Source organism: Furipterus horrens, unplaced genomic scaffold (genome assembly GCF_987537825.1).
Source record: "Furipterus horrens unplaced genomic scaffold, mFurHor1.1.pri manual_scaffold_13, whole genome shotgun sequence".
NCBI lineage: Eukaryota > Metazoa > Chordata > Mammalia > Chiroptera > Furipteridae > Furipterus > Furipterus horrens.
Genome location: NW_028327183.1, coordinates 54,541,648 through 54,561,802, shown reverse-complemented (window position 1 = coordinate 54,561,802; position 20,155 = coordinate 54,541,648). Strand labels below are relative to the sequence as shown.

The following is a 20,155-nucleotide window of genomic DNA, read 5'->3' as shown; positions in this document are numbered from 1 at the left end:
GGCAAGGCTTCAGCGGGACACAAGCCAATCAAACTATTGGCCTTGAGATGAGCTGACAGGCGTGCCAGCCAATCAGAGGCCGCACCCTATAAGCGTCAGAAGCGGGAAGTAGTTGTGATTGGCTCAGAACATGGACGCGGTCGCTAGGCGACACCGCGTCCGATTCGAGGCATTGGGACGTGGGGGCGTGTCAATTAACCCAGGACCAATGGGTGACCGGGACAGGAACAACCAGAAGGAATATACTCTTACCAATCGGAAGTGCTAGGAGGCGGGCCTGCCAGTCTGTGAACGTCTACGCCGCCATGAACATCTTACCTAAGAAGAGCTGGCACGTCCGGAACAAGGACAATGTCGCCCGCGTGCGGCGTGACGAGGCTCACGCTCGGGAGGAGGAGAAAGAGCGTGAGCGGAGGGTGCTGCTCGCTCAGCAAGAGGTACACACCCGAAAGCGGCCGGGCGGGACTCTGGGGCCGAGCGCGCAGGCGCCCGGAGAGGGGCCGGAAGTAGCGGCGCGCGCAGGCGCAGTGCGTCTCGCACGGATGGAACTGAATTCCAGTCCCCACAGAACCTTCCTCCTCGTTTTCCCCCTGAATGTTCTTCGCGAGGCTAGAGTGGTGCCTGGCAGAGGAGGGTCTTATGAATAAAGGAGCCCCTGAGCAGTTTAAGGGAACTGGACCACTTTGATTTGCTTGCACCGTATTTATCGAGCGCCTGCTGGATGCTCGCCCCTCACCGTTCGTTGTTAGAGGGGCGCTGTCAGTCGGCCGCGCGGTGCAGATGGCTTCACAGAGGGCGCCACGGCGGAGAGACGGAGGACAGCCCAGGGCCGCTCAGTGCAGCCTTCGCGCTGCCCCGCCCACGCAGACACCGGAGGCTGTTTATAGCTCCTTCAGCTGGCGGCCCTTGAGCTAATCTGACCCTCCACACTGGCTGGGAGGTAGTCTCGGCCCTGTGGCTCTTTATATTCACATTTCAGCAGAGAATGAAAGTCGACGGGGGTAGTGACCTGGAGCCCTGCCCGAACTCAGATCGCCTGTCCTAATACATATTTTGGCTGCCTGCATATTCGTATAGTTGTCTTTATTGTGTTACTGAGAGTGGGAAGACTTCTGGTGTGCTGTTCAAAAGGCATCTTACAAACCCTCTCCCCAGGAAGGGGTGGGTGCCTCTTCTGGGCCCCCAGCACCGCGTCCAGCACCAGATTCATGGTTCCTCGGATCACATCTAGGTTCTGAATGTTCTGCCTACTTTTTTCCCCAGGCCCGCACAGAATTCCTGCGGAAGAAGGCCAGGCATCAGAACTCACTACCTGAGCTCGAAGCAGCAGACCCAGGAGCCCCGAGTTCTGGCCCTGTGGACCTGTTTCGGGAGCAGCTGGAGGAAGGGAAAGGGGTGACCAGAAGCAACAAAGAGTACGAGGAAGAAAAGCGGCAGGAGAAAGTAAGCCGGCCTCCCTGCTTCATCAGTCAGGTTTGGCGCTGGGAGGAGGGGCCACTGTGCCCTCATAAGGATCAGGCGGGGATGAAGTGAGCCACCAGCCTGAGAACAGAATTGAGTGCTCGTTACAGCCCGCAGAGGCTTCAAAGGGGAAGCTGGAGCCCCCTGGCTGAGGCGGCAGGTGTAGACCCCTCAGGGAAGGGATTTGGGAAGAGTGGAGGAGCTTTGTACAATGTAAATCAGATCCTGTCACTCACCAGCCCTCAGGGATGAACTTGCTCCCCGCCCCACCCCAGTCACTCCTGTCTTGCTTTTTCCAGGCTTTTATGTCCCCAAAGATGCACGCCGTTGAACCCTAAAGCAGCTCCCCTCCCCGTGCTTTGTTACAGCGCGCTGTCGCACCCCACTGCAGGAGCCCCACCTGGGCTGGTCTCCTGTGTCCCCAGCACCTGGCAGAGTTGGCTCCTGACAGGCCCTCAGCACTTACTGGCTGAACGGCTGGTTCTGCCTCCCCAGCCATGGGCGTCCTCACTGTCACCCAGGGCTTCCTGAGGGGAGACACACCTGCCAGTCTTCCCCATGTCCTGTGTTCCCTCTCAGGAGAGGCAGGAGAAAGCTCTGGGCATCCTGACATACCTGGGCCAGAGTGCAGCAGAAGCCCAGACTCAGCCCCCTTGGTACCAGCTGCCCCCGGAGCGAGGGGCACCCCCATCCGGCCCAGGACCAGATGTGAAGGTCAAGAACCGCCTGGACCCTCTGCTGGAGATGCAGAAGCATTTCGGGAAGAAGAGGCGGCAAAGCGGTGACCATGGTGGTCACAGCGAAAAGAAAAAGGCGGGGTCTGAGAAACAGCAGCCAAAAGAGTAAGGAGGGGGCCCCGGGACGGGGCTGGCTGGGCAGACACGGTTCTCAGCAACCCCGGGGGCCGCGACGCCCCTTCAGGGGCTCGGTGAGGTCAGGCCTGTTTTCATAGCAGCGCCAGTTAGCTTTTCAGTCTTGTTCTCAAGTGCGCGTTGGCGGTTCCCCAGGCTGCTCGTGTGGGAAGGTGCCACTGCTGACGGGGACACACGCTTCTGTTTCCAAGGTTTCTGTTTTCATTTCTAACACGCTGAACGTTAACATAACACCCGTGCCCACTGAAGCTTGGCGGGGTCCTGGAGTTCTCAGAGACCCGACTTTGAGAACCATGGGGTTAGAGCACATCAGGTCTGCGCCACTAGGGTGGCAGACCCCTGAGCGTGGAGAGGGAGGACTAAGCAGCCTCCTGCTACAGGAGGAGGAACTGAGGCCCAGAGGCCCAGCACGTGCTCAGTGTCCCCCAGCTGATTAACAGTGGGCTTTCTTGATCTGAAGAGGCATCCGATTGTTCAGATGAGGGAGGACAGAGCCCCACAGGAAGGGAGGCCCACATCCTTGCCCCTGGCATGAGGCCAGCTTCCTGGTCCCGGGGGCTTCAAATGCCGAGGCCAGGTGCACGTCAGATGGAGGCAGGGGGTCCGCGTGGCAGCTCCCTCTCGGGGGAGGCTGGGGCCTCCCAGGGCTACCAGCTCTCTAACCTGACTCTTTTCTCCAGATCCCCGTCCCTGGACCAGCTTCGAGCTGAACGTCTTCGGCGGGAAGCGGCTGAGAGGGCACGGGCAGAGGCCCTGCTGGCCCGGGTCCGAGGCGGGGCACCCCAGGAGCAGCAGCCAGAAGAAGAGGTGGATGATCGGCGGAGGCGGTACAACTCCCAGTTCAACCCCCAGCTGGCCCGGCGCCCCCGCTGGCAGGACCCCCCTCTTGCTCATTGACTCCTGAGGGGTACAGGAGAGGCTGCCACTGCCAGCCGTCATATAAAACTATTTATTCATAAATATTTTCCAAAATGAAAATAGGTTTACCAAAAAATGTCCCTCACTGGGGAGGGGAGGAAGGGGCAGCCCTCACCCCCAGGCCGGGGTTGAGAGAAGAGAACCTTCAGGCCCCCGTCTTACTTCCTGGGGGAGGGGGCTGCCCCATGGCCTGGGGCCTCCCCCGTCTTCCAGGGCAGGGCCCTCACCTGGGCAGGGGGTCAGCATGCGGGGGGAGAGGGCGGACAGAGGGAGGGGCTGGTGTCACTGGAGGTCCCGGTCCTCCAGGTAGCGGTACTCAAAGGTGAAGCCTTCCTTCTTCCGCTGGCCCCATTTCTCGTAGTCAAAGTAGATGTAGGTGCCCTGGCCGGGGGAGAAGGGGGTCAGTGAGTGGATGGGGGGGTTGGGGGCTGGGCTGAACCGACAAAAGGGACGGTTCTTAGGGCCGCGGACGTGTGCGCTGTCCGGCTCTGCCCTGGCCGCGCGCTTCTCAGGTAGGAAGGATGATCACACCCGCTTTAGGGGGAACGGGAGTCACGTGCCAGAGCTGGGCCTTGGCCCCGCCATGCTGGTGAAGTCTGCTGCTCGGGATGGCTGTGGCTTTGAGCAAGCAGTGCGTGTGCTAGCACTGCGTCTTCACAAAGCCCTTGAGGCCCCGACCCTGCCCAGGGGTGGGACAGGCTGGCTATGGCACAGATGTATTTGTGTGGGACCTTCTGAAGGAGTGATGCCGGGAAGTACACTAACGTGGCTCATCACTTTGCACTCAACCCGGGGGACAGGAAGTCTGCGGTGTCAGAGCAGGCGCAGTGGGAATGGGGCTGAAATGCTTCCAAGAACCTGTAAGCACTGAGGGGAGGGGACGGAGTTCTCTGAGGACAAGGACCGTGTCCAGAACTTGCATCAGGCAGATGTTTGGTGGAAGAAGCATTGTGGAACCAAATGAAAGTACTGTGAAACATACAATATGCCCATGACATGGTAGCAGGCACTGTTAGGTACATACATGTGATTAACTCATTTAATCCTCGCAACTGCATTAAGGTGGGTGCTGTCACCCTGTTCTTACAGACACAGAGCAACAGGTTCAAGTGACTTGCCAAGGTCATCTAGCTACAGGTGGGTTCAAACCCAGGTGGTCTCCTCCAGGGTGTTTTGCAAGAAGTTCCAATCAATTAATTGGAACAGGAGGAAGGTCATTTTAAAAAGAACAGCTCCCCCATTCATATCTGCTCAGTGCTAGGCGCATGTGGGAAGGAGACCGTCAAGGCCTCTGCAGTGTGGTCTTGGGTGGGAGACACCACAGCCCCCACTGTGCCAGCAGAAGCACCCCCAAGGGAGGGGTGTGTAGGGTAGGACCTAGCGGACGACTAGGAGCTGGCCCAGTGAAGGAGGACGCGACAGGTCCCGGGCTGGGCTGGCTGAAGGTGGTGAAGGACGGAGGGGGAGCAGGGCTGCCAGGGGCCTGGGGAGGGGCCTCACCTGCTCGAACTCATCAGTGATGGTCTTGGGCTCCTCGTGCCTCTGGAACCACATCATGTACTTGGTGTGGAATCGCCACGACTGCTTCTTCAGGGCCTTAGCTGCCAAGTACTGCGCCTTAGTGCCCTGGGGGAGAAGGGGGGAGCGGGGGATCAGGGGGTACCCCAAACTGGGAGGACTGAGGGGGTCGGGCAGGGCATCAGGGCTGACCCCAGGCCCCGCCACAGACTGACAATGGGCTGGACTCCGTCTGGAGCTGGGTGGGGGGCACAGAATGTACCAGCGCTGGTCAGAAGGAAAAGGAGGCGGACGTGGGAAGTGCTTTCAGAGAAGCTTGGAGAAGGAAGAGAAGCTAATGCAGGAGGAGTGCTCCCCAGAGGCAGCTTAGACAGCTCCCCAGTGCTGCCCTGGGGCCACCCAGAGGCCGCAGGCCGTGCCAGTGAGCAGCTGGCAGGGACAGCTAAGCGGGACAGGCGCCGCATGTGGGGCAACCCAGCCCTCAAGCTTTTCTCTCCCCTGTGCTGAAGTGGGGGCAGGGACTGGTCTGGTTTGCGGGGCCCAGGGCTGGGGGACAGGGAAGGGTGCGGTCCCAGTGGGGCACCCACCTCACCCCTGCAGCCCGAGGGGGGAACGGCGGCGGTGGCGGCGAAGCCGGGGGGGCCCGAGACTGTCCCGGGGCCCTGCTGTACCTCCAGATAGTAGAAGATGAAGAAGAGTGTCTCGGTGGACAGGCGCTGGTAGAACTCCACAGTGTCCGAGTGCGGGGGCGGCATCTGGTGGTGGTAGGGGGGCGTCGGGCAGGGGTTCCGGGGGAGGTACTGTCTGTGGGGAACGGGACGTGTCAGTGCTAGTGCCTGCTGCCCCTGCTGTCTGGAGAGTGGCAGAAGGCCGCCCCCTCGTCTGACCTCCATCTCCCTGCCGCCCCGCTGCTCGTGGGTCCACGGGAGCGTCTGGGTCACCCCAGCACCTCAGCACGGACCCCTCAGCCCCTGCCTGCTGTGGAGAGCCCCACATCAGGCGCCCAGCAGGCCTGACCCAGTCTCGGGCTGGGGAGCCGGGTCGCTGCGGCCCCTCACCTGATGCGCTCCGAGTCGGAGGGGTGGGGCATGTGGTGCCAGGCGGCCTCCTCCATCGCCTGCTGGTACAGCTGCTCCTTGCTGAGGGGCACAGGCCCCAGGGGACACACCCCCAGGGACAGCGGTATGTTCACCTCTGACAGCTGCAGGGGGGGCTGCGCCGAGGCCGGAGGTGCTGCGGTGCTGCTCAGGATGATGTCTGGGGACAGGCAGGGCCGGGCCATGGTGAGGCTGGGTGGGGCGCCCTTCTCCTTCCTTGCTGGGCCACCCCCACCGAGCCCGGCCCCTCACCTCGCTCGGTCAGGTGCAGCGTCGGCACAGGGTCCTCGATGGCGGAGCTGAGAGCTGCCCGCTCTGCCATGGACTTCAGGGAGCTCAGGGGCTCGGGGGCCTGGGGGGAGAGGGGTGCCTCAGGCCCCGGGGCAGAGGGCTGGCGCGGGCCCTCGGGGACCCCGAACCCTGGCCCGCTCTGGCGGAGGGCAGCAAAGCCAAGGCCGTTGGTGTAGGACAGGTTCACCGCGGCCCCCTGACCGGGGACGTGGACATGGAAGCGCCCACCAGCAGGCGCCCCGTCCCTGCGTCAGTGTCACAAACAGTACACGGCTGACGCGCGGGAAAGGGCTAACCCCCTGCGGCGCGTGCCTGTGGGACCCGCTCCCGCCACACTCCCAGGAGCTCTCCTCCCCGCCCTGCATCCCCCTCGGAGGGACCCCCGTCCTCCACGCCCCACAGCGCCCTCCCTCCGTCCTGCTCTCCTCGGGCCCACGGGGACCTTGCCCCAGGTGTCTGTCCTTCCTTCACGCAGACCTTTCCCTTGGGAACCTCCCAGCTGACCCTGCTCCAGGGACAGGAACACGCGCACGTCCCGCCCTCTGTCCCTCTCAGAGGAGCGCGCTCACTCGGGGCCTGGAGCCTCCCAGAGCTGGCTTGGTGGGGACTCCTCAGCACTGCCAGCCATGCCCCGCGTGACGGCAGCCGTGCTCCCCGTGAGGTGGGAGCGGACGGCCACGTGGGCTCGGGCTCGGACCCGGCCCGCCGGGTACTCGGGCTGCCTCCATGGTGCCGGGTTCATCAGGCAGGGCCCAGGAAGTCAGCCCCACGTCCTGCTGACGCCATTTCAGGCCCTGGCGAGCAGGACCCCTGCCCTCTCCGGCGACACCCCACCATCCGGCCCAGTGCACACCCCATTCCCCCACTCTCTGCTGAACCCCACCCAGACCTCTAACAACCACTCCGACGTCAGCCCACCTAGAACGGCAGCGCAGACACCCACCTCTTCCTCCATCAGCCTTTCCTGCCACTGTGACCTGCCTGTCCCGGTCCTGGCCCCAGCTTAGACCCGCCGCCCCGACCCCAGAGGCCTCACGGGACCATCTCCACAGGTTACGTCTGATGCCCCAAGGGGGCCCACAGCCCCCTCAGCCCTGCCAGCTCTGCTCTGTGCACAGAAGGCAGACACTGGGGCCCAGAGCAGACTCAGCCACGTTTTCCCAATGTAGAGGGTTTCCTCAGCGAAGGGAGAGCAGTAAGCTGGCCGGTGGGCAAAGACCGGAGAGGCGGCCAGCGGTGGGCGGAGTGCAAGGTGGAGGCGGGATGGGCAGCACAGGTCTGGGCCGGGCTGGCAGGGGTCAGACACGCAGGCCCTGCACCCACCTTGATCTCTGGGGTGGTGCTGAACTGCGGGGGTCCGTTGAGCAGTGTGCCAGCTGCCTTGGCATCACTGAAGCTGGGCGTCGGGGAGCTAGGAGGGTTCACAGGAAGTGGCACCAGGAGGCTGGGTCCCCCAGCATTGTTCCCTGAGCCTGGGGCCACGCCCCCAGTGCCTGCTGGGGCAGCTGCGCTGGGTTCCTTCCTGGAGGGGACAGAAAGGGGCTCAGAGGAGTGTCCCTAAGTGGGAGGCGGACAGGTGGGGTGATGAGGGAAGGGAGTCAGCACAGGGAAAGGCTGGTGGAGAGGACCCAGGAGGAGGTGGCTGAGGGGCACAGTGGGAGGGAAGGGCTCTTTGGGCAGAGGGGCTGTGAGGTGGGAACGAGGACTCGGGGTGCTCTGAGGGGACCCTGTGGCTGACATTCACTGGGAAACAAGCCTGGCCTGGAATGGGCCACGGAAGGTGTGGGAGCGGGCGCCTTGGGACATGCCCACCTGGGGAGCCCACCCAGAGCCTAGGGCTGAGGTGCTGGGGGCAGGTCTTCTCTAGGTCCCGACCAGGAGGGTAAGCTCCCTCGTGGGGACCCAGTGGCATGGCCCGACTGAGAGGTGGAGGGTGCCTGGGGATGGGGAGGAGACATGGAACGCCTCACAGAGTCATGTGGCCCTGGGGCAAGGAAAATGGGGCTGGGGGCCGCACAAGCGCTCCTCTGGGAAGTGGCAGGCAGAGAGCGCAGAGGGGAGTGGGGCTCTGAGGACAGCCCCCATCAGACAAGGGCTGCTTTGGAGCAGGGGGCCCCGCCTCTGGGCTGCAGACCGGTACCGGTGCAGGCCGTTTAGGAGTCGGGCCGCACAGCAAGGCTGAGCTTGAACGTCACGCGCTTGAATCACCCCGAAACCTCCGCCCCAACCCCGGTCCGTGAAAGTGTCCCGTGGAACTGGCCCCACGCGCCAGAAAGGCTAGGGACCGCGGCTGCAGGACGTCCCTAAGGGCGGAGCTGGGGACGCAGCTCGTGGGGGAGGGAACCCCAGCGGGCAAGGGCAGAGCTGTGTCCACACAACTGGTGACAGTGGGGGGCCCTGGGCCTGTCTGTGCCAGGCACTGCCTGTCCCCCACCCCGCCGGAGGCCGGACACTCACGAGGTGCTGGGAGGTGGGTTGTGGGGGCCGGATGGAGGGCCCAGAGCCTGGCTGTTGGCGCTGCTGCCCCCACTGCTGCCGAGAGCCGCCTCTGCTGGGCTGTCCGCCACGACCGAGCTGTAACCTGGGGAAAGGGAGGGGATGAAAAGGGACCCCAAGGGGTGACCCCAGAACCCCTACCCCCAGGAGCCCCGCTTACTGGTGGCACCGTTCTGCTTGCCAGCACCTGCACCTCCACTGCTATTACCGCTGCTGCTGCTGCCTCCGCCGCCTCCCCCACCAGGCTGGACGCTGGGGGGCCGGGGCTGGGCAGTGCTGGGCCCACTGGAGGCCGGAGGGGCCACAGCCTGGGCGTAGGGGGCAGGGGTGCCCGAGTTGTGGCTGGGAGCTGGGCTGGCCTTGGGGCCCAGGGCACTTGGAGGTGCTGCTGGAGCGGGGGCCCCATTGTTGCCAGGGGCGGTGCTCAGGGTGGAGGCGGCGGGCGCGGGGCCGGACGGGTAGGTGGGCGGCACAGCGGGGGACTGAGGGTGCTGGCCGCTGTGGATGGGCTTGGAGCCGTTTTTGGCAGGAGACTGTGGTGGGAGAGAGGGGGGGTCAGGACCAGGAGGCCAGCAGGTCTGCCCAGCCTTCGGCACACCCTGTCTGAGGACTGGGCGGCCGCCCCCCACGGCTTCAGTCGCCACCTTTACACTTAAAACGCTCACGCATTTCTAGCCCAACCCAGCGTTGTACATCCCGCTTGCACATCTCCCCAGTGTCCCCCAGCCACAGGGGTCTGACACACAGCTGGGGTGTCAGCAGAACCCCTCTGTCCGGTGACAGGGGCGTAGCGGGAAAATGCCTAAATAGCCTCAGGACAAGACCAGAGAGATCCAGCCGAGAGTCCAAGAGGAGGAGGAAAAATAGCAGAACACACAACAGTAATTCCGCACGTCCCTTAGAGGGTCACTGAAACACCTCGCAGGTGTCCGTGAGCGACGGCCCAGAGAGCAGGCGGTCCTGTGCCCACAGCGCCCCCGCAGCCAGGCTGCTGGCGGGGTCACTCCTGGTCACTTGGTTCTGCCGTCCCGATGCCCCACAGCACCTTGCGCCCACCACACACTGGGCAGCGTGCGGCCAGCTCCTTCCCGGCACCTCGCCCGCTCACCCCTCACCCAGGTCCCACGGCCCGCTCCTGCTCAGACACCACCCTGAGCAGCGCTCCCTGCGGTGAGCTCCTGTCCTGGGAGGCGCTAACTCACAGGGCTCACAGGGGAGGACAGTCATGGGGAGCAGCGCTTCCCCTCTGGAAAGCCCACGAGGTCCATCACAGCCAGCCGAGGCCCAGGGCCTCCCAGAGAAAAGGAACTGACCTCTGACCTGCCACGCCTCAGGCCGGTGGGCCCTTTCAGAGCAGCCCACGGGGCCACAGGCAGCCCTGACACCTGGCCAGGCTCACGACTCGCCGGTGCCACCTGCAGCTACCTCGCTCAGGAACGCCCACCTTTCCCCGCTGGGCAAGCCCAAGCCGTCCCCTAAGGGACAGGGCAGACATGCCCCTCCGGAGCAGCTTCCGACCACCAAGGCCAGGGGTGCCCAAGGCCACCCAGACCCCAGCACTACCTGCCTGCCCCTCAGGCCTCCGTCAGGGCGACGACAGTACCAGCTCCAAAGCCCCGCACCACGGCTGTGCTCAGGCCTCGGGACACCTCCGGGAACCAGAAAACGAGCGAGTGCCATGCCCATGGGACCCACCTGGCTAACCTCGCTGTCCGTCGAGCGTCCCCTCTTCTTGTCGTCTTCTGAGTTTTCCTGAGGCGGGAGAGCACACTCAGAACCCCGTGTGACCTCCAGGGGCTGACAGGCACCACGCTCTGACCCTCCCAGGGGCCTGGGCCCAGCCGACGGACCTTCCGGCCTCCGAGTATTCCAGTGCCTACGACCTTAACCTCACTGGGGAACCGCAACCCTGCTCCCCAGCAGCAACCGCCAGCATCCGACCCCGACCCCGCCTCCCCGCTGCACACCCAGGACCCATGGGGGGCCCCGGGCACCCCATCAGCTCTCCACGGCCCTTCAGGCCCAGACCCCGGATCCGGAGGCACCCCCAGCCTCACCGTGGCGCAGTTGGCCGGGCTCGGCGGGATGGGCGAGCTGGAGGTGGTGGAGGTGGGCGTGCTGCTCGACTGGTTGAAGATCTCGTCCTCCATGTGGCTGTGGCTGGGGGGGGAGGTGGCGACCAGCGCCTGTGCTGTGGGGCGGGGCAGGGCGTGCTGAGCCGGCTGGAGCACCCCCTGGCCGGCCCCGCCACCCCACGCAGGCAGGTCACCCCCGGGCCTCACGAATGTCCTCGAGGTCCAGATCGTCGTAGAGGAACTCGTTCTCCTCGAAGTCGGGGTCCTGGGAGGAGTCGACGTAGTACTCGACGTCGTCCTTGATCTTGCGGATGGCGTCCACCAGGATGGAGTCGTTGTCCAGCATGCGCAGGATGGTCTCCAGCATGCGCACGTGGTAGCGGTGCTTCTCGATGTGCCGCTTGAGGCCCTCGATCCGGTCCTGCTTCTGCTGGCGAGCCCAGGGCCAGGCTCAGGGGCTGCAGGGCGCCGCCCGACCCTCCTGCCCCACAGAACCCGTCCTCAGTCCCCGACCCCTGTGGAGACCAGAGGCTCCACGCGGGCCCCTCCCGCTGCGGGAAGTGGGGGGTCTGCCGGCCCTGGCCCCTCGGAGGTCCCATGGCTGCCCCCAGGCGCCCCTGCAAACCTTGAAAGGACCGGAAGTCCCTGTGCCTCCCAACCGTTACCTGGCCCCTGCGTGGCTATTCCGACAGCCAGACCTCCCACCCCAGCTGAGCCCCGCCAGCCCTGACCACCGTCTGAGACACAGACACCATCCCCGTCTGGCTCTGACAGCAAAAATGGAGACCCCCGTGCAAGGGAGCTTGTCATCGCCATGCCCCCCACTAGCTGCGCTGGCCTAAGGAGCCCAGGTTCTAGGCCTGGCTCCAGGTACCTGCTCTTCCCACAGCCCCAGTTCCCTTTAGAACGCGACACCTCCGTCCCAGCTCTAACCCGTCTGCACGGACCCATTACACAGCCATGTGTCCCCTCACAACGAGGACGCGTTCTGAAAAGCACGTTCGTTAGGTGACTTAGTTGTTGTGTCAACACCAGAGGCCTTCCAGGGACGGGGCGGCCCGGCCTGCTGAGCGCCCAGGCTGCCTGGTACAGCGGGTGCCCGGGCTGCGCCTGGGCAGCACGTCACGGTACCGCGCACTGCAGGTGCCCGTAGCACATGCGAACAGAAGAGGCACAGGCAGAACCCAGCGCAAAGGATGAAGAGTGCCGGGGTCCGACTGGAGGAGCAGCGGGAGCGCGGGGGACGGGCGTGAGGGACAGCAGGAGGGAGGGAGGAAGGGAGAGGGGAGGAAGAGAAGGGGAGAGACACGGAGCAGAGACTAAGGGACCCAGAGAGAGGAAGCTGGAGACAGAAACAACAAAAGAGGGAGGGGGAGGGGGAGGGGGCGGGGGCAGGAAGCCGGACTGCGGGGAAGAGAACAGGGGAGTGAGAGTGTGCGCGCGTGTGTGCAGGCGCGGGCGTGGGGCGGGCTCTGGGCGCCCCGGTCCCGGCCCCGGCAGGCCCAGGGCAGGGGACAGCATCCCGGTGCAGGCAGTAAACGCCAACATCGTTGTCGGCGCAGACTTTCCTTTCAGCGCCGCACGCAAACCCCTGTAGCCCGTGACCGCCTCGCGGGACCCCCACCCCGTGCACAGTCGGCGGCCGGCCGAAACGCTGCTCTGCAGCACACGACGCTGTCCCCCTCCGAGCCCGGCTCCCCAGGCCCTCAGGCTCAGACGCCCGCTTCTGGCGCACTCCCCTCTCCCCGGGCCGCCCCTCGGCCTGCTGGCTCCCTGAGGACCAGCTCCGCGCCCCGCATTTCCCGTGCAGACAAGTCCACAGTTTGCATCCCTGTGAACTCACAGCCTGCGGTCCCGGGTTTCTGACACCCGAGTCCCCGGCAGCTGGCTTTGTCCCAGACCTCACTTCTCCTTGGGCCCAATGAGCTCCTTTTTAGGTCCGGCCTCGTCTGTACCCACTGTCCTCCCTTAGGACCTGGGGCCCTGTAGGTGCTATGAGGCCGCAGCTTCAGCTGCTGGACCTCCCCACCCTGGGTGTCTGTCGGGTCTCACACATCCTCTGGGACCCAGGCAGGACCCTGCACCCTCCCCCAAACTGCTCCTCTCCTTGCCAGCCCCACGGCTCACCCAGACTGGACCCGAAACTACCTCGCCTCCTTCCTGCGCAGCCCCAGGCAGCTAGGCCCCTAACCCCGCCTCTAGACCCCAGTCCCAGCAGCCAGCCCACCCCCTTCGTGGGTGCCCACGCCACTCACATCCTTGTCGCCCTTCTTCTTGCGCGTCTGCACGGACAGGGACTCCACTTCACTCTCAAACTGGTCCACCTGCATGTTGAGGGTGTCGATCGTGTTCTGGGGAGAAGGAAGGCGAGGCAGGTCAACAAATGTCCCCTTGTGCCGTGGTGCCAGGGCCCCGAGGCCGCCTGCACTTTCCCGCCCCACTCACCGTGAGCCACTGGCCGACCTCCTCCTTCTCCTTCTGGGCGGGGTCCACCTTCTGCGCCAGGCCCAGGCCCTCCTTGCTGTAGGCTTTGGTCTTGGTCTCTCGCTCCACAACCTTGAAGCGCTCCATTTGCTGTGGAGAGCGCAGTCAGCGGGAGGCCCCCAGCCCGCTGCCTGTCCCCGCTCCTCGGCGCAGAGACGGGTCTTCTCAGGGCCCCGGGGGCCCGCCCAGCTCTCAGGCGCCAGACTCAGGGCTCCTACCGTCTCTATGAGCTTGCGGTTGTCTATGAGCTGCCTCTTGTCCTTGATCTCGTTGGACGCTACCCATGTCTTGATCTGGTCCCTCAGCCGCTGCCGGGAAGAGGGAGACAGGCTGCCTCAGGACCCGGGCGCTGAGGCCCCCAGTCCTCCTCTCCCTGGGACCCGACAGTCCGCTCTCCCGTTCCTGCCACCCTCAGGACACAGGCGTCCAGGCCCCCAGCCCCCTCACTTGAAGCTTCTTAATCTCCTTCTTTAGATCAGCCTCATACTTTTCTTTCTGGTTCGCGTTGGCTGCATTGTGGAGCTGAGGGGCGGAGAGAATCCACGTCAGTGTGGGCCGGGCTGCCCTCGTGCCCACGCCAGTCTGTGTGCCAGGGACTCTGGGGACACCCCCCACCAGTCCATCTCAGAGCTGCTTCCCTGAGGTCCTCAGTGCCCCCTCTCTCCCTGGTCTACACCCAGAGACCCTGAACCTCTTCCTGGGCTCTCCTCCCTGGAGACCCAGATTTTTAGGGCTCAGGCTCTGTACCTTCTGCCAAATATCTTCAAACTGCTCGACGCCCTCGGACACCTTCTTGAGGCAGCGATCAATCTCACCTGGCCAGCAAGGAAGGAAGGCAGTGAGCACTGGCCCAGGCAGCAGGCACCCGAAGGGTTCTGAGGGCATGTGGCCACAGGCCACGGGCAGCCCCGAGTACCTTGGAGTTTGCGCTTGTCCGCCATCTTCCCTGCCCTACAGACGCACTCTCTTCATACTCCCCTGGAGGCGGACGCTGCTGGGGGAGAGCAGAAAGGACGCACATTACTCCCGGGCTGGGGCAATCCCAGAGACACGAAGGAGGCCGGGAAAGGGGGGTGCATCTACTATCTGATGTCAAGGACCTGGCCCAGTTCTCCACGCTGCCTCGACTGCCCAGCACAGGGTCTGGGCCACACCACCACTCTGGCGTTTATTGAAACAAGGCAATAGATAATACTTTTTTTGTGTTTGACCAGGAAATGGAAAATTCCGAGAGCAGGAACTGAAGCCACACAGCACACAGCCGAATGCTACGGATGGAGGCATGAGACCGGAGACCTCACTTCTGACCGAGGGGTCAGGGACCCAGGTAACTAGATCCCGACACCTGGAGTTACTCTCAGCCAAGGTGCGAGGCAAAGAACAGGTGCACCTCCCAGAAAAGGGCCTGATACTGGGTGTGTGAGAGCCGTAAGGGACAGAGGGGAGGCGGCGGGGTCAGAAACACACAGCACTGGGAGGACCTATAGCCGCCCGCACAGACAGGCCTGGGTCCCAAGTAGAAGGGAGCCGTAGAACGTGGAAGAAGTTTATACCAGAGCAAATTCCAAAACCAAAGGAGATAGCAGGCCAAACCCCAAGGGCCGGCGGCCCGGGGCCAGACAGCACGACCGGAGAGGCCGGAGGCGAGGCGTCCTGGGAAGATGAGCGGCGGAAGGGGCCGCAGCTGGGAGGGAGCTATCGCACACCCGAGGAGTTACGTGTCAGAGCAGTGGTAATGTAGACCCAGGGAAACAGACACCATCAGGGCAAGCACCCAGCACTTTGAGAGGGGCATCTTCGCCCGACGGGGAGTGACATGTGACCCCGAGGGGACTGAGTTCCAAAGGGTGTCCCCAGGAGCTTTTGCCTGGGAGCGGGGGAAGCTACAGCCTTGGGCCCAACATCAAGACCAGGAGGGATCGGGAACCCTGGGAGGGAGGGTTAGGCCAAGGGCTCCTGTGCTGCCAGGTAGCCCTCAGAGAGGGGCCTCTACGGGAGGCAGGCATGGCTGGGTTGGGGGCTCCCCCCGTGTGGGCCGGGCAGGGTCTTCCAGAGCAGGAAGAGCCCTACGCCAAGGACCGAGGCCTCAACCACAAAGGAAATCCCCACCCCCAGAGAAGGCACGTCCCAGGAACGGTCCGTACGACAGAACTTTCTGCGACGACAGATGCGCTGTGTCTGGGACACTGAGCTCGCGAAATGTGGCTCGGACAACAGAAAAATGGGACTTCTCACCTCTATTTTCACTGGTTAAACTTAAAGCCCACATGGCTAGCCGCTACCGGTGGGGCCGTGTGCCAGAGAGCAGGCTTTGAGCCGGACAGAGGCCCATAAAGACGGGGGCATCCCTCACCCTCAGGGAGGCTGCCCCGGTCCCTCCGCGGGGACCCACTCTGTGTGGGGGCAGATGCAGGGGCACCTTAGATGTGAGGGCGTACATCTCCTGCGGCAGGCCAAGCGGGAGAACTGGTGACACTCGGCCCAGGACCAAGGTGCGGCCCACGCCTGAGCCAAGGAAAACCCCAGCTTCTAGGTTGCCAAGTGGGAAGAAGGACCCAGGAGACAGCTGCACACACAAGGGCAGGCCGAGACCCCAACACTGAGGCTGCAGGGGCGAGTCTCAGCTCTAACACCAATGCAGAAAAGCCTCTCACTGCTCGGGGGTGGGACGGGGGACAGGAACGCACACAAGAGCGTGGGCTTCCCTGCCTTTGCCCTGGGAGCCCAAAGCAGGGGCAGGGGCTCCAACCCAAGGGGGAGGACACCCCGTTGATGCCCCTAAACAAGGCTCTGCACTCCTTGGCGAGGGGATGCCCCCTCCAAGCCCCCACACTGAGGGGTTAGGATGCCTGGCCCAGGGAAGGACGTGACCCCCCAAGAGAGGGGGACAGACTGCAACCGCAAGAACTGAAGGGGTCAGAAGCAAGGTCCCAGGGGAACAAGAACTCAAGCCCAGGACCTCCAAGCGCGCAGCTGAGAGGGACAGGACACCTGGGAGGCAGCTCCTCTGCAGGGGGCAGGCGCCCAGGCCCAGGGCCGCCACAGTAGGCAGGAACCTCTGCTGCAAAGGAGGCAACACCCCTCCCTGCAAAGAAACCCCCCGCTGACAGGGAGCCCTACTCAGCCCCCCAGCAAGGACCCAAGAGAAGGGCAGCTGGACCTCGCATCTGGAAGTGGAGACGCCACCACAGACGAGCCCCGCTGCTCCGAGGGACCCGCCGGGACCCTCCCCGGCAGCAGGTCTGCTCCCAGACAGCGCGGAGGGACCCGGGAGCCCCGGCCCAGGAGACTTCACCCCGAGGAGTCCCTTGCGCGAGACGAAGGCGCCTCCCCACAGCTAAGGAGCCCACATTGAGGGTGGGCGGGTGAGCAGGGTGCCAGGCCCCAGGAGCCGACCGTCATGAAACAAAGCCCCCCGAACTTCCCCGGGGGGTGGTCACCGTCACACAGAGGCGGTCCCCAATCCTGACGGGGCTCCGGCCCCCCGGAAGTGATGCTGGAGGCTGCTGCCGCTGTGGGCGGGTGTGCGGGCCCGCGGTCCCCCCGTAGAAAAGGCGTGCCAGAGGAACCGTCCCTGCCGGGGTCTCTCCCTCAAGTCTCGGGGCTCCGTCCACCCCACAGCAAGGATCCTGTGCTTCAGTCCCCCGCGAGACACGCAAGGGGCAGAAGCACTGGCCCTGGCCACCGACACCCACGGAGGGGACAGACGCCGGGGCCGACACCAAGGAAGGCAGGGACCTTACCCCCGGGGAGGCAACCCCACCAATAACCTGGGGTCCCAGCGGCGTGGCCATGGGGGGTGAGCCCGGCCGGCTGACACCCAGAGGGCTCCCAGGCTCCCAGCGGGGGGGACCCTTGCCGCCTGCTGAGGCTACTCCCCGAAGGAAGGACTCACGTGACGGGCGGGCGGTGGGGGTTAGAGGCCCCAGGGGCAGAGAAGCGACCCCCCCGGTGGGTGAGAGCCGAGGACGACGACGACAGCCTTGGCCCGGGAGGCAGGCCCCAGGACCAGACTGAGGGAGGGGCGCTCGCCCCGCGCCCAACAGGAAGTCGCTGCCGACACGGAGAAAGCGGGCGCTCCGGAGGGGCCACCAAGGCAGGACCAGGCATGAGACCGAAGGGGGCTCCTCGGCCACACCGTGCCCACCCGCGCTGGGCGGGACGGCGGAGGAGCGCCCCGCCGAAGCGGATGGTCGGGACCGAGCCCCACAGCCCGAGGCCAGCGGGCGACACCGGGCCGGTCCCCACGCCCCCCAGGGAGGGGGCGCTCATACAAACGGGTGGGGACCCCAGGGAGGCTGCCCCCCGCGGGGCGGCGTCCTCAGCCCCCGGCTCCGGAGAGGAGAGGCGGCACTCGCGCTGGGCACTCGCGTGCGGCAGGGAGCCAGCCCCCGGGAGGGGGTCCCTGTCCTCGGGGGCTCGCAGCCCCTCGCCCACGTGAAGGCGGCACCCCGCTCAGAGGAGCGTCGGCGAGGGGCCCGGCACCTGAGCCCCGGGGCGCCCGCTTCCAGTCGGCGAGGAGCCGACGCCGACGCGGAGGGGCGGCACCTCGCACCGGGGCTCACACCCCACACCCGCGGGGCCGACGCGGACGCCACGCGGGTTCGGGGTCGCGGGTAGGCGCCGGGCGACGCCGAGGGGCGCGGACGAGGGAGCGGTGAGAGAAGGGGCGCGCACGACTGGTACGGCGGACGCCGGGGCCAAGCCTCCCGGAGCCCGCGTCGCGCCGGAAACCGGGGCGCCCAGCAGGGGAGGGGGCGGCCATGTCGCGACATGAGGGGTTGTCGCAGGGGCGAGGGCAGCGGGAAAGGCGGTCGACGGCGCCGGGGGGAGGAGGGAAGGGGTCTGGCCCAGTCGAGCCTGACGCTCTCACCACAGGAGCTGGCGCCGCCGGTGAGAAGCGTATCGCGATAGGCGGGGGAGGCGAGCGCCCGCCGCCTTTTTCTCGCACCCCGGGCCCAGGCGCTATCGCGATAGCGGCACGAAGCGGAAGTGGGGTGGGGAAAAGTGGGCCCGGGGTTGTTCTGACGATGGGGTCGGGGCTCAAGGGAGGCCGCGGCGTCTGCCGATGGCTCCGCGGAAGCTGACGGGCCCGGTCCAAGATGGCGGCGGCGGAGGAGGACTCCCCTCCTCTCTTCTCGTCTCTGGCGCCGACCCGCCCTCAAGCTCCGAATATAGGCCTACCATTGCTCCTGCTGCACGTCACTCTTGACTCTCGGGCACGTTCTATTGGTCTTTGGCAAGTGTGTGATCGTCCCCCTCTTGCCTATTGGGCAATTGCTCCAAGGCGCGGCGTTCGATTGGCCTCCCCCGAAGACTGCTAGGATTGGCTCAGGTTTTATTTGCGGCTCCTCCCCCTCCTCCCGCCTCAAGGCACAACAAGCCAGCGCGAGGGCCCGTGCGTCAATCAGTAGGCCTGTGTCGTGCTGATTGGATACACCCGCCCCTTTCTCCTAAACCAATTGGCAGGGGGGAGGAGCTAGGCTAACCACGGGAGGGAAGTTGTCCGTCAAGTTTAGAGCCGTTTTTAATTGATTGGGAGGGAATATTATACCCTGAAGTCATTGGTTGGTCCTGGAAGTGGGTAGGGAAAGGGAAGGAAGGGATGCGGAGTGGGAGTTAAAGACCGCGTACCTAATATGAGACAGGTGCTTTCAAAGCTGAAGTCATCTGCCAATCAAAACACTCCTGGGCCAAGTGGGAGGAGCTGAGCAGGAGGCTCCACCCTTTCCCCCTCGTTGGCCCTGACTATTATCATTCAGGCCAGTTTGTCCAATAGTAGAGGGAGTGGGCAGTACCCACGCTTAGGGCGTGTGAAACAGGGCGTAGCAGGCAGGCTTGGGAACTGGGCGCATTGCTCTGAATTCCTGGCCTCGGCCAGGCCGGCTAGTCCCTGTTTTTCCGCAACACAGTCTTTCTCCAAGTGTGTGTTTGGCGCCTCTTGAGACTCAGTGCTTGATGGAGGAAGCAGAAGATCGCGTCCCAAGTCACTGGCACCACGTTATGGCTGAATTAGTCGGGAAGCGCCGGGGGGCACGGAGTTTTTGTCCTGCCCCTGAGGGTTACGTGGCTGTGGGACAGTAACTCCTCTGCACCCTCCTTTCCTCGGTGTCGGGAGGGCGTTGCAGAAGGCACAGACGAGCCCACGCTTATGTCTGTTGGTTTGTTTGTTTACGGTAAGGGAGGGAGTAGAGAAACATCAGCTGCCTCGCACACGCGCCCAGACCCGGGGCGGAACCCGCAACCCAGACATGTGCCCTGACTGGGAATCGGCCTTCTCTTTGCGGGATGACGCCCAACCAACTGGTCAGTGCATGCCTCTTGGTTCTTAAGAGCTCGGCTCTGGGAACTTCTCTTGGGAGGAAAACTTCCCTAACATCCCACGCTGAGTGCTCGTGTGAGCCCTGTTCATTCGGTTTGATGTTTGCCCGTCTGCCATCATTTTTGTAATCATTCAACTCCCTTGGAAGCCCCGAGTAACCCTTTGCTGAAATGAATGAAAGAATGCGAGGAATGACTGTGGTTAAGGCTTGCACACCCGTCAACACAGGAAGCCAGATTTGCCCACCTTCTCTAGGCGAGGGAAGTCAGTTAAATGCAAATGAGAACTGATCAGAATAGCCTGTGGCAGGGAGAAAAGAATGCTTGTAAAAGTGCAGGGTTCTTAGGTCCACATAGCCCCCAGAGATTTGCACTTTTAGACTTCCCGGATGATCCCTGTGCTCATTATGGAGTGTGAGTTTGATATAGAGCCAAAGCTCTATTCCAAGTGTGGTCCTGGACCGGACAGCCTCTTGGACTTCTCAGAAATCACTTGGAGGTTGGTTAAAATGCAGATTGATTCAGGAGGCCCCACATTCTGCTTTTCTAACAAGTTCCCAGTTGACCAGAGGGTCCACACTTTGTACTCTGAGTAACAAGGATCCACAGCACTGGTTCTCAA

The 20,155-nt window shown here is 64.1% G+C and overlaps 2 protein-coding genes across 6 annotated transcripts; one reads left to right on the top strand and one right to left on the bottom strand.

The window, feature by feature from the left end:
- The first annotated feature begins 39 nt into the window (after positions 1 to 39).
- LENG1 (leukocyte receptor cluster member 1) lies at positions 40 to 3,311 on the top strand. The gene is made up of 4 exons (XM_090260561.1): positions 40 to 437; positions 1,264 to 1,443; positions 2,041 to 2,303; positions 3,014 to 3,311. The coding sequence occupies exons 1-4, from the start codon at positions 306 to 308 to the stop codon at positions 3,228 to 3,230; spliced, it is 792 nt and encodes a 263-aa protein (XP_090116687.1). The 5' UTR covers positions 40 to 305; the 3' UTR covers positions 3,231 to 3,311.
- CNOT3 (CCR4-NOT transcription complex subunit 3) lies at positions 3,269 to 18,347 on the bottom strand. 5 transcript variants are annotated; one of them, XM_090260555.1, is made up of 18 exons: positions 18,086 to 18,347; positions 14,129 to 14,206; positions 13,960 to 14,027; positions 13,660 to 13,734; positions 13,431 to 13,520; positions 13,174 to 13,302; positions 12,984 to 13,079; positions 10,936 to 11,158; positions 10,711 to 10,844; positions 10,349 to 10,405; positions 8,814 to 9,186; positions 8,615 to 8,738; positions 7,481 to 7,679; positions 6,119 to 6,218; positions 5,828 to 6,026; positions 5,357 to 5,573; positions 4,752 to 4,877; positions 3,269 to 3,632 (listed from the first exon to the last, which is right to left on the bottom strand). In XM_090260555.1, exons 2-18 carry the CDS (start codon positions 14,151 to 14,153, stop codon positions 3,534 to 3,536), a joined length of 2,334 nt encoding a protein of 777 aa, XP_090116681.1. In that variant the 5' UTR covers positions 14,154 to 14,206; positions 18,086 to 18,347; the 3' UTR covers positions 3,269 to 3,533. The 5 variants fall into 5 exon arrangements, with proteins under 5 accessions (XP_090116681.1, XP_090116683.1, XP_090116686.1 ...); XM_090260557.1 differs by having other exon boundaries at positions 5,441 to 5,573; XM_090260560.1 differs by having other exon boundaries at positions 5,441 to 5,573; positions 10,358 to 10,405.
- Between the last annotated feature and the right edge of the window lie 1,808 nt (positions 18,348 to 20,155).

Bases quoted from the DNA above. Each gene is read 5' to 3' on its own strand.
- LENG1 (XM_090260561.1), top strand. From the start codon at position 306: ATGAACATCTTACCTAAGAAGAGCTGGCACGTCCGGAACAAGGACAAT. The intron at 438-1,263 runs GTACACACCCGA...TTTTTTCCCCAG, and splicing joins TGCTGCTCGCTCAGCAAGAG to GCCCGCACAGAATTCCTGCG. The intron at 2,304-3,013 runs GTAAGGAGGGGG...TCTTTTCTCCAG, and splicing joins GAGAAACAGCAGCCAAAAGA to ATCCCCGTCCCTGGACCAGC.
- CNOT3 (XM_090260555.1), bottom strand. From the start codon at position 14,153: ATGGCGGACAAGCGCAAACTCCAAG. The intron at 5,574-5,827 runs GTGAGGGGCCGC...CGTTCCCCACAG, and splicing joins TCCGACTCGGAGCGCATCAG to ACAGTACCTCCCCCGGAACC. The intron at 3,633-4,751 runs GTGAGGCCCCTC...TCCCCCGGCCAG, and splicing joins TCACTGATGAGTTCGAGCAG to GGCACCTACATCTACTTTGA.